General features: G+C 44.2%; 1 protein-coding gene across 14 annotated transcripts in view; it reads left to right on the top strand.

Annotated features, from left to right (window-relative positions):
* HECTD1 (HECT domain E3 ubiquitin protein ligase 1) overlaps positions 1-12754 on the top strand; it is an 86868-nt gene that overhangs the window by 2586 nt on the left and 71528 nt on the right. For all 14 annotated transcript variants that reach the window (XM_078864632.1, XM_078864628.1, XM_078864634.1 and 11 more), the window contains exons 2-3: positions 3645-3817; positions 8545-8779. In XM_078864632.1, coding sequence (XP_078720758.1) covers positions 3678-3817; positions 8545-8779 — 375 coding nt within the window. In that variant the 5' untranslated portion in view covers positions 3645-3677. The remainder of the gene's footprint in view (positions 1-3644; positions 3818-8544; positions 8780-12754) is intronic.

The following is a 12754-nucleotide window of genomic DNA, read 5'->3' as shown; positions in this document are numbered from 1 at the left end:
AGGAGAGAGACGTGTGGTGGAGACGCTGACATGGCTGTCTGTGGAGATGCTCAAGGAGGATAGAGAGTGGCCTTTGCAATAACCATTCTATCAGCCCAGACTAGACATTTCACTTGTCGGTATCACCTGGGGTGGAACACATTCGTGGTTCCAATTTCTTTCTGTTGCCAACAAACAGTGAATTATGTGATAACCACTTAAACTGAGTGGGTTACCAAGTAATTTACTATTCTTAAGTGCTTAAATACATCGGTACGACGAAAGTTTTGCTACCTTAAGAGGTTACCAATTTCTGTTGTTGTCCATGGATTATAAAAAGTGACAGAAAGGTCGAGGGAAAATCTCAAAGTCAGTGACGCGGCACCCTTGTAAAGTAATGATTGGTTATGTCATAGGAATTGTTATGGTCTGCATAGAGAAGAGTGTTATTTAACATATTTAGGAGATCGTAGATATATATTAATATTAATAACAGTTACTTATTTACCCTCTTTTTCAGGAAGGTCCTGGATTTAATCTTTATTAAAGATATTTTAGTAAATTAATGACCAGTGTCTATACAAGTGGGAGGAAACCAGAGCACCAGTAGAAATTGTAGATTTGAAGTATGTGCAAAAGGGGCATCAGTCTATCACCGTACAGATGGAAACAGATGGAGATGTGTCAACTTTGTACAGCCTTCTCCAGGTGAGCCAGGGTTACAGTACTTCCTTGACGCCCACAGGAAGGGAATTTCACAACTTCTGTGCGGTGATCCACCAACCCTTGGTGCTGGATCACAGGTCAGGGCCAGGCCACTTGCTTAGCTACCACCGCCTGGCTAGGAGATCAGATTCAATAGACATCCACTTGAATATATAATTAATAAGCTGAAAAAATATCTTGGTGACCAAACGGCGCGAATGAGATTCAAGCAGAATCTCGTGGCTGAACCCATCCGATGCCGATACTGCGTTGTGTTCGCTCAAGTTGATGCCACCGCCATCATGGGACCTCCTTTGTCAGTACCAAAAATATGAGAATAGGTTTTCCCCTTTTTTTTCTGGCAACAAAACAGATGTTAAGATGTTTAAAACACCAAACTGAAACCTTTTACAAGGAATCATGTCTGCAATTAACCACAATACTTGTGGTCAGAATGCAAACTAAAAACGTACTCTGATAATATATGCATTGTCTTTGAAACTGATTGGTCCACACCAGAGACAGCTTTCTTTTGAGCCTATGGGCTCAGTCTGTCTCCCGGGGGAGTTGTAAATCTCTCGCTTCACAGTGAGGAGCCTCTCACAAACCTCGAATGGGAGAACCCCCACGTTAAAAACTGCGGTGTCACGACAGCTTGACTGGCATTTTGGGAAGTGTCTGACAATAGCTGGACCTCAGTTTTATTTTAATATACCCGGTGAGATTCCATCCAACCCCCACCACCCCCCATGAAGATTTGTCAAAACAATTCCAGAGCTTTGCGCGGCATGGCGAGCCCCTCATCCAGCCATGAATTTAGAAAAGGGCTGCAGGTTTTATATACAGTAAAACCTTGGATTGCGACTTAATTGGTCTGCGAGTGTTTTGCAAGACGAGCAAATTTTTTAAATAAATTTTAATTTGATAAACGAGCGAGGTCTTGCAACATGAGTAGTACGTGTATTCGCTTTGTCTGCCGAGCGTCACGTGATCACAACTGATATATGAGTGCTTTGATATACGAGTGCTTTGGATTACAAACACGTTTCCAGAACGAATTATGCTCGCAATCCAAGGTTTTACTGTACTTGTACGTTTTCTTGGGGATGACCATCTGTTTATACACAGACACCGGTGTAAGATTTGGACGGTTGGCTACGTACGGTGCCGAAAGAAGCTCAACATACGTACTTACATCATAGCCTCCAAAGCAGGTGCTCGGGCAATACATTAACCTACGGAAATTAACTTAGGTACCAGAACGGGCTCCATTGCAACAAATGCGAATCCATCACAGCGGCGAACGGGATGGGTTTATTTTGCTTTTCAGATTAAAAAAAATTTTCAGTCACGGTTTTTCAAAGATTCCCATTGAGGTACTCAGGTTTGTAAGACCACGTTTTTGTCCATTAGACCAGAGTAACATGGCAGTTAGAATTGAAGACTCTGAGCGTAGCTCCATAAGTTAGCATTACAGATTGTACAGTGTTTGTATTAATTTACCCATGACTTTAAGGTATTATTGTATTTTCCTGCTGCCAGAAATTAGAATCAATTCACATCATAATGTCAATATTGGATGGTAAATTGTTCGGACCCAAAATATTATTGGGTTCTGCTGTCAATGCTGTAAGAACATGCTTTGTAATAATAGGGTTTTCCCCCTTTTTCTGGCAACAAAACTGAGGCTAAAAAGAAAGCCATCCCTTGGTGTGGACCAATCAGTTTCAAGGACAATGCATATATTATCATAGTGTGTTTTTGTTTGCATTTTGACTGCAAGTATTGTGGTTAATGCAGACATTAATCCTTGTAAAAAGGTTTCAGTTTTGTTGCCAGAAAAAAGGGGAACAACCCTATTATTATATTTTGGTACTGGCAAAGGAGGTCGAATGCTGAAGATGCTTTGTGCTGTATAACAAGGGGTTAGACCCAAAAGCAATTATTGGTGCACGAGTGGTCCTTGAGGGACGTGTCGACTATAACACACGGAGGAGCTGAAGCCGGGTGGTGGTGGTGGTGTGCTGGTAATGAAACCAGAGTCAGTCCTCGCAGGACGTGTGATGTTCTAAATGGGGTGGTGACGCAGCCAAGTGATAGTGCGTTCGCCGCTCGTTGCAGAGGTTTACTGTTCGAATCCAGCAGCTGTCTGCCCTGATTATTACCACACATCCGATTAGCACGGTTGGCTACGTACGGTGCGAAAGAAGTTCAATATACATTTCTACTGTGGTGTCTAATAACTGTAATGATACGAGGGGTCGTCTGCTTAACTCGCTGGACGTTAAAGATCCCCTGACATAATTAGCAAGAGGAGGCCGTGAGGGTCCATTTTTGCCAAATAAAAAATTACCCCGGCAAGTTGCTCAGTTGGGATTATACATAGCAATCATTGCCTGCTTACTGGCAAACTAATGCCTAGGTCACCTTGCAAATGAGGCTTATCCTGGTCTCTTTGAGATCTCACCTGGTCAAACAAAGTAAACTTTAACTTGAATATAGAAAGGCCTATGACCAGGTGGTGGAATTGTTGAAACTGTAAGAGCAGTCCTTGATATTAACGAAGAAAGGGATGACCTAACATCAGGTGGTTTGGTGAACTGTATAAGAAAAGTCCTTGAAGCATGCGTTGCCTGTAACAAGTGAACAGCTTGAGCCAGTGGGTGGTGGTGGTTGAGACTTTAATCAGGATTAGATCTAACGATGGTGCCGTGGAGTAGGAAAACCAAAGAACAGGTGAGGGTGTTGATGCAAGACCGTAAGAGCCATCCTTGACAGACATGTCGCCTGCACCAAGAGGAAGCAACAGTTGCTGTGGGATCGGGCAGAAGGAAGGAGTCTAGCGACAATTTGCCACCTGTGGTGGCAGCAGCCACCCTTGACCATGATGACCACTTCCCTCCGTGATGTTGACTGCACACTCTCCGCTCACAGCTCTCTGTCTCGCTCCATGTGCCCAGGGCGTTGCGGGCGGGCGGCCGCTGGGGAACAGCATGGCGGAGGTGGACCCGGACACGTTGCTCGAATGGCTGCACATGGGCCAGGGTGACGAGAGGGACATGCAGCTCATCGCCCTGGAGCAGCTGTGCATGCTGCTGCTCATGTCCGACAACGTCGACCGCTGCTTCGAGACGTGAGTGGGCCCTGCCTGCGCTGCGATGTCGTGTTTTTTTTTTGACGGTACGATCATCGTTGCCCCCCCCTTCGGCCATCGTCTATCTGTTGTCTGTTCTCATCCATTGTTACTACTCTCGTCAAGAAACATATTACAGCCAATTAGTAAAGGTTTGTCACGTAAACAAAATGTGCCAATTAGTCGCTGCTTCAGCACACCGGTGTGTTAGGAGAGTAAACCCAAAACATTTGCAATTCGAGTACGACATTTCGCTGGTGATAACAACCAGCTTCATTAGGTGATAGCCAGAATTGTGAAGAAGTGAAACATTTATAAGATCTAACCCAAAAAAACCTTTACTTGGATAATATTGGTCGTGAAAGCCTACGGGTTAAACAAACATATTTACTATTTTGCATTACACGTGCAGCTGTTTATTGTCGTTTGTCTGACAATTTGGACCTTTGGACCTGTGCTGGGCAGCAGAGATAACAAAAAATCAACTGCCGGCTGAAGGCTTTCCCATGCCTTCCCATGCCGTTGCCATCCCTCGCGGTCCGGTGCTGCCACCTTCCGTTTCGCCCCCCGTCCCCCCGTTTCCTGCCGCCAACCCATTCACTGTCAATACGACGCGTTAGGCACGATATCAATTTTGACGTAATGAAAGATTATCGCAATGCCATTATTCAATAATTCTGTGATTGCGTTGTGTATTTTACCGTCTTGTTTTTGTCCTGTTATACTTTCACTATGAATAAAGATGTACGCAAATTATCTTCATTTGCAGTTCACTCCACATAAGCCTGACTTACGTCCTTTAATCATTGCAACTTTGCAGTCTATATAATCTTGCTGGTTACCTTGGAATTGAATAATAATTTCATGAAACTGCTGTACTACGATAGTCTAGGCCAGGGGTCTGCAACCTTTAAGACATAAAGAGCCACTTGGACCCGTTTCCGAAGGAAAAAATAAACTGGGAGCCGCAAAACCATTGCAACATTTAAAACAAATATAACACTGCATATATTGTTTCTTACCTTATTGCTATATACAGGATCGTGCAGTCAGCTGTCAATCTGAATAAAAAAAGGACTTTTTCACTTAACAATGTAAAATATATTTTTGCAAATTAATAGCTAAATTACCTGGTTAATGGGATTTTTGCTCCTGAACCTCAGTGCACAGTGTCTGCACATCAGGGCTGTAAGACGTCACCTTCATTTTCACACAGGCTTGCAAGCTGTCATCTGTGAGGCGTGATTGATGTTTGTTTTTAATATAGTTCATGTTGGAGAAGACCTGCTCAAATACATATGTGGAGCCGAAGATCGACAGGACTCCAAATGCATACTTTTTCATGTTTATATAAGTGTTGGGGATGGCGTTCCATGTTTCGAATACAAGTTTGTCCTGTTTGGGAAGGTTTTCAATATCACTCCATTTATGATTCTGAGCCAGAATGGCCTTCTGACGGGCAACATCCTCAAGAGTAGCGGTCAAGCATTTGAACTTGGACACCCATATATCTTTGTCGGCTATATCGGCCAGTTCCATCTCAAGATCAGGTTGACTTACACCTGCAAATGCAGTCATATTCAATAGGGATGGATCGATCGCCAGGGGAGTGACAGGGAAGGATAATGTCGTTTTTTCCTCTCTGAACTCACAGAATCGTTTCCCAAACGAACTTTGCATTGTGGTGATTGCAGACTTGAAATATTCCAAATTTATCGTATCATGACTTTGTTTGAACTCTCTCAAAGAGGGAAAGTGAGACAGTGTACCTCTCTGTAAATCTTTGACAAACACTGTCAACTTGCGCTCGAATGCCAAAACCTCCTCCAGCATGTGCAGGGCTGTGCCTCCTTTCCCCTGAAGGGTTGTATTTAGCGTGTTTAGATGTGCTGTCATGTCTACCATGAAATGTAATTTTTCCAGCCACTCTGGCTGTTCCAGCTCAGCAAAGGTGAGCTCTTTGCTGCCCAGGAAGATTTTTACTTCTTCCAAACATGTGACAAAGCAACGGCAACGTTATTGCCTGTCACCGGGCGGGCAGTGTGGAGCGGAGCGGCGACCTGTCAGCAGCGGCAACGCCAGAGCAGGTGTCACAGTGCGCCTCCTCCCCTCGCTAGCATCCGCCCCGGAGCCGCGGTCAAGGTTCAAAAGAGCCGCATGCGGCTCCGGAGCCGCAGGTTGCCGACCCCTGGTCTAGGCTTAGCTTAAGTTTGTGATGCAGCAGATTCATTCTGTTTAAATGGTAAAATATGAATTAATTGTAAACCTTAATGTCGTGTTTTTAATTTCGCACATTTTTCAGAAATAAGGTACTTCCTGAGTCTCAAGACTTTCATGAGGGTCCTGAATTTTTATGTTTAACCAAATCGATTGTGGAGCGTTATGTGTTCGCGGCTTTGGAAACGCTTGCAAATATAGGGCTCACTCGTACTGGGATATAACGCTCAAAACCCATCGAAATTTGTGTTAAATAACCCACTTGCTGTACTATTAAATGTCGAACACCTTGTACATTAGGGCCAGAGTGTTCGGGAATTTTACAGGTCAGCACGATCGACCAACCGTTGGCTTCAAACGTTGGAGCGTGGGGGGCATGCGCCACCATGCCCGGCTCCACATACCACATGGCTCCACAAGCACACGCGGTGCACATTGGAAAAAAAAAAATCTGGAGAGGCAGTCTATTCAGGGAGCCTCGGATTTGTCGGGGGATATGACCTGCGCACAGAAATGTGTGGCCTGGAAACATGCACGTGCATGCGTGTTGGGCATTGCGGGCTTATGTGGGTGAGCTAGTGCCCTGACTCGCAAATCAAACTCAACACATTTTTAAATAGCACTGTGGCCTTGAAAGATGAAAAAATATATATAATTGGTCAGTTTAACACGTAGGCTTTCACGACCAATATCCATAATATAGCTTTTATGGGTTAGATTGCATAAATATATAAATGTTTTGTTAAGGTTTGTCACGTAAACAGAACATGCCAATTCGTTACCAGTACAGCACACCGGTGTGTTGGAGGGGCAAATCCACAACATTTACAATCTGAGTATGACGTTTCGACAGTATTTGATGGTAAATGTTGCGGCTTTGCTCTCCAACACACTAGTAAGGAATTGACATTTTCTGTCTACGTGATGCACCTTACTAATTGGCTGTGTCAGGTGATCAAGTTCAAGTTCATTTATTAGGTATAGCCCTGGGAGCCATGTGGCTCTTAAGTCGGGTGCAAACGCAACAAACAAAATATGATGTCGGGTTTAACGACATATTTACACAATCTAACCCAAAACACCTCTTTTGCATATATATTAGGTGACATTATGGGAAATTAAAGCTCTTCTTCGTGTTCTATGAATATGCTGTGAAGAAGGGTCATTGGAGAGTGGGTGGGAGTGAGTCGTGATGACGCAAGCGCGATGCACGAACCAGGCTCAACGGTTGTAGGATGCGGGTGACATCATCACTGCACACGGGCGCGCCAGCCAGGAAAATTTTTTTTATAACATAGTACGATTACAACTGGGAAACTGATATAGCGATAAATTGTCGTATTGTGAAACACCATTTGAAGTCCCCTAGTCCAGTGTTTCTAAACTGGGGGGACGCGGACCCCGTGGGGGTACATAGCAATGTCCTAGGGGATACGTGAGGTGCTTTATAAATGTGTAAAATTATGTCATACATGAGAGTCATTGGTGAATAATAATCAAGTGTGAATTTGCCAATATAACATAACTACGATAAAACATTTATCCATATGGTAACCTCGAAGGATATTAAAGACCTTTCTAAACTCACTGATCTAAAACTGTGATTTCCTCGAGTAACCAGCAAGTGCATGCAGAGCGTCCGTTGAATTAGTTTTCATCCGCTTGCAGTTACTAGCCAGTTAGGATACCTCACAACATGGACAATTGGTTAAAATATAGATGTTCATTATTCATACATTCATATCTCGGGACCATGTTCGGGTCAGGCCAAGACAAAAGGTACTCTGCAAACCCACTGACTATCAGCAAAGATTCGTTCATGAAGCCATCCCGATATATAAACACAGACACAATCATTGGAAGGATGCTATTAACCAGTTTAGGTCATAACCAGCTGTGTTGTTCCCTTCCTACCTACCGATGTTAGCAGTTATTTTCGACTGTCTGGGTTACATTCACTAACACAGCCACCGTTAGCTGTGTTAGTAAATGGCGGCCTGCCATCCTTGTCCACCTCCATGTGGCGATGGCTCTTTCAGAGCTCTCTCCGAACTTACATTTACAAGAGAATGTCTTACATTGACATGCTAATCTTTCACAATGCAATAGCCACCTCCACAGCTTCGTTTGTCAAGATTTCTCCGATCTCACATTTACATGCACATTTCATCTCTAGCCCCGCCCACTGACCCTTGGGCTACACCCATCTAAAACCTTTACAACTCCCTGCCTTAGCAGCGCTCCCGCCATCTATTTTCTGCCTCAGCAGCTCTCCCGCTATATTTTTCACCTGATGACGATTGCTTGTGTTGTGATCGAAACGTCGTGATATTGTTATTGTTTTTATAATTTTTCTATCTGCGTGGCTTTACCGAAAGACCCAAAGAATATTTACAATTTGAGTACGACGTTTCGCTGGTAATTACATCCGGCATCATCCGATGATGCGATCTAACCCAAACAAACCTTTATTATGAATGTAACATTGTTTCACTTCTTTTCACTTTCAGATGTCCTCCTAGGACATTCCTGCCGGCCCTGTGCAGGATCTTCCTGGACGAGTGCGCGCCGGACAATGTTTTGGAGGTGACCGCCCGAGCGATCACCTACTACCTGGATGTCTCCGCCGAATGCACGCGCCGCATTGTGGCTGTGGACGGTGCCATCAAAGCTCTGTGCAACCGTCTGATCGTGGTGGAGCTCAACAACCGCACCAGCCGCGACCTCGCCGAGCAGTGCGTCAAGGTAGGACGTGATTTTGCCCGCGCGGTCTCCTGAAGTTTACTTAAACACCCAGGAAACGGTGAAGGACTCTTTTTTTTTTTTTTTAATAGGGTCCTGCATTGGGTTTATTTTAGTATTATTTTAAAGACATTTTTGCCCGATTTAATGAGCGTTTTTTTAAGGGAGAGGAAACCGGAGCACCCGGAGAAAACTCGCACGCGCGAGGGGGCAACGCTCTATTCCCGCATGGATGTAAATAGATGGCGATGAGTTCGTGAGCTGGTACTGCCTTCTGGCACCTCCGCGACATCTGCTGGAAGGGAGTTTCAGGACATTTGTGTGGTGATCCACCAACCCTGGCTCCTGCCTCCACAGTGCTGGATTACAGGCCACATGTGCCACCAGATTGGCACCGCTTAACGCTTCACACGGCCCCCTACTACCACGCGTGGTGAGCAATGAATTGTCACAAATTTGGGGGGTTGCCGTTCGGTTCATAAAGCGTTGTTTTGTTTCCACCGTCTTGTTTGTGTTGTTCCGTTTTGTTTGTGCTATGCTGTTCGTCTTCTATGTATTGTCTGTCTCGTGTATGCGGTCTTGTTCCTCATTTGTACGTTTTGTGGCGTCTGGTTCTCCTTGTTTCATTCTTTTCCATTCTGACCATTAGCCTGATGTAAGTTGTCTCCTTCTTTCGTGTGGCGTTGGTATAGAGCAGCGGGTCACATTGTACGTGGGATCTTGTAGCCATTCCATGGCATTTGGGGCAGCTGAGTGGAGTCGGCTTGTTCCACCAGAATTTGAGTGTTGCATTGGGGTAGCTGAGTAGAGTACGCTTTCCTACCAGAATTTGAGTGTATTGGGGTGGCTGAGTGGAATCTCCTTTTTCTACCAGAATTTGAGTGTTGTTTTCGGGTAGCTGTGTGGAGTCTGCTTGTTCCACCAGGGGCAGTTATCAGTGATAGACGGCTGATGGTTTGCACCTGACAGCATTCGCAGTTTGGCGAGTCCTTGATCTTCCATTTACGTCAGGGGTCCTCAAACTTTTTAAACAGGGGGCCAGTTCACTGTCCCTCAGACCGTTGGAGGGCCGGACTATAGTTAAAAAATAACTATGAACAAATTCCTAGGCACACTGCATATATCTTATTTTGAAGTAAAAAAACAAAACGGGAACAAATACAATATTTAAAATGAAGAACAAGTAAAGTTAAATCAACAAACTTGCCAGTATTTCAATGGGAACTATGGGCCTGCTTTTGGCTAATGAGATGGTCAATGTCCGGTTCCATATTTGTCACTGCTTGTCGTAACAAGTGATGCAAGTGTGCATCCGTTAGTCTAGATCTGGTTGGAGATTTCAAATGTTTCATTCTGGAAAAAGTCTGTTCACAGACATAAGTGCTGCCAAAGATGGTTGCCATTTTGAGTGCATGGTTCCTGAGATGAGGATATGTCTCAGAGGAGAGAGATGCATATAAATTATGAAGGCTGCTTGACTTGAATGCATCTTTCAGAGAGTCACAATTCTGCAGTTCAGCCAGTTCCATTTGGTAAATTGTATCCACATTTTCAATGTCAATAGAAAATGGGTTACGGAAAAGCTGTATGTCCTGTTCATGGAGATGAAGCTCTTTAAATCTAAATTGGAACTCCTTTTGCAATTTTTCCAGTGAATCCACACATGTTTTGTTTGGGAATGCAACCAATGGTTTTTCCGCTAACAGATTTTGAGTTGTGGGGAGATGGCAGAAGTTGTCCTCCTTCACTTGTTTGATGAGGAGGCCTAATTTTACTTCAAATGCTTTGACATTTGATTGCATATCACAGATGAGCTTCCCCTTTCCTTGAAGTTGCACATTGAAACTGTTGAGTAGCTCTGTTACATCTGTCAGAAAGGCAAGGTGCCATTTCCATTCTGTATCATTGAGCTCTGGTACTTCTTTGTTTTTTGAAAGCAGAAAAGCTGTAATCTGTGGAAGTAAGTCATAGAAACGTTTCAAAACTGCCCCTCGACTCAGCCAACGGACTTCTGTGTGGTACAGAACATCTTCATAGTCATCATTTAGCTCAGACAAATTCCTGAAATTGTCTGTGGTTTAGTGCATGAGCTCTAATGAATTTCGATTTAAAGCTTTCGGTAAAGTCACGTAGAAGGGAAGTAATAAAATAATAAAAATAAAACATAATAAAATAATTCTCACGACGTTTCGGCCACAACGCAAGCAGCCGTCCTCAGGTGAAAACCAGGTCCGTCGAGGCGACAGCGTCTGAATGAAACAGCACACGAGCTTGGAGCATATATATAAGCTGGGTTGGAAGGGGGGGGGGAAGGGCGCCTTGACAAAAGAATTTGCATATCAAGAGGAATTTAGCATATTTATGGGAAATGCAGGAATGTAATTAGTACTACAAATGCCCTTGCATTATGCAGGATTAGCAGCATCAAAGGGAGGGGTAGCATTAATACTCCTTCCCTTTATTAATGCTACCCCTCCCTTTGATGCTGCTAATCCTGCATAATGCACGGGCATAATTAGTACTATTCACATACCTTCATTTCCCATATCCCCTCCCTTTGATGCTGCTAGTCCTGCATAATGCACGGGCATATGTAGTACTAATCACATTCCTGCATTTCCCATAAATATGCTAAATTCCTCTTGATATGCAAATTCCTTTGTCAAGGCGCCCAGCTTATATATATGCTCCAAGCTCGTGTGCTGTTTCGTTCAGACTCTGTCACGTCGACAGACCTGGTTTTCACCTGAGGACGGCTGCTTGCGTTGTGGCCGAAACGTCGTGAGAATTATTTTTATTATGTTTTATTTTTATTATTTTATTACTTTCTTTCTACGTAGCTCTAATGCCCATGGCATTTCTGACAAACACCACCTGACTGGTGAATTAAGACATGTACATCGGGCCCTCAGGATGAACGGATACTCTGACCGTACTATCAGCCAAGCTGTCTCTCCCACCACACAAACAGCCACATGAAACTCCGACCAAAACCATTACGTTACCATACATAGCTGGCGTGACCAAAAAGATCTCCAAAATTCTAAACAAACATAAGATCCAAGTCCGATTCAGTACAGTGCATAAAATCCGTGATCTGATTCCATCTGTGAAGGATGTCGTTCCTGACTTACAGTATCCTGGAGTCTACAAATTGAGTTGCATTTGTGGTGATTGCTACATTGGAGAAACGAAACGTCATGTTTCTGATCGTGTCCGCGAGCACAAGTCAGATCTGAAACACGGCAGAACTGATTCTTCTGCCATTGCCGATCATTGCTACAACTCGGTGGGCTCTCATGAAATTGTCTTTTCCGAGACCAAGGTTCTCTGCAAACCTCCCGGCTACCATCAAAGGTTTGTACACGAAGCCATACAAATATACAAACACAGACATAATTTCAACCGTGATGATGGGTACAAACTTAGTAATCATTGGAAAGATGTTATCAACCACGCAAAAAAGACTTAATTACAATTTTTTGGACCATCTTATCTGACAGGCACTATTTTACTTTACTTTACCGAGTGTTAACATCCCCAGTTATTTTTTAACAGTACTCTCTTCATTGTTCAGCCAGCATTGGTATTAACATGGGCATTTTCGTTCTTTTGTCTATCATGTGTATTAGAGCTTCCCTCCCCCTCTCTGCCCATTGTGTTGGCGTGTGCGGCAGTTGGCCGCTTGCGCATAATCGCTCCATTGTGTTGGCGTGTGCAGTAATTAGCCGCTTGCGCACAATCGCTTGCACGCCGTCGCCCACCCTTTTGGCCTCGGGCCCCCCTCCCTCCCGATACGTTCCATTCATTGGCTACCATAGTCTGATGAGCTCCCCCCTCCCTCTCCTCCCCCCCTCAACTCGCTTTTAAGGGATTACATCTTGAATCATTGCCTCACTTGATGCAGCTAATCTGGCTGTGACGGTCCCACCTGATGACGGAGACTTGTGTTGCCTCCGAAACGTCGTGATTTTTTAT

This window comes from Lampetra fluviatilis, chromosome 18 (assembly GCF_964198595.1).
Source record: "Lampetra fluviatilis chromosome 18, kcLamFluv1.1, whole genome shotgun sequence".
Taxonomy (NCBI): domain Eukaryota; kingdom Metazoa; phylum Chordata; class Hyperoartia; order Petromyzontiformes; family Petromyzontidae; genus Lampetra; species Lampetra fluviatilis.
The sequence above is the reverse complement of the archived record's forward strand: the minus strand, read 5'-3'. Positions and strand labels throughout refer to the sequence as shown.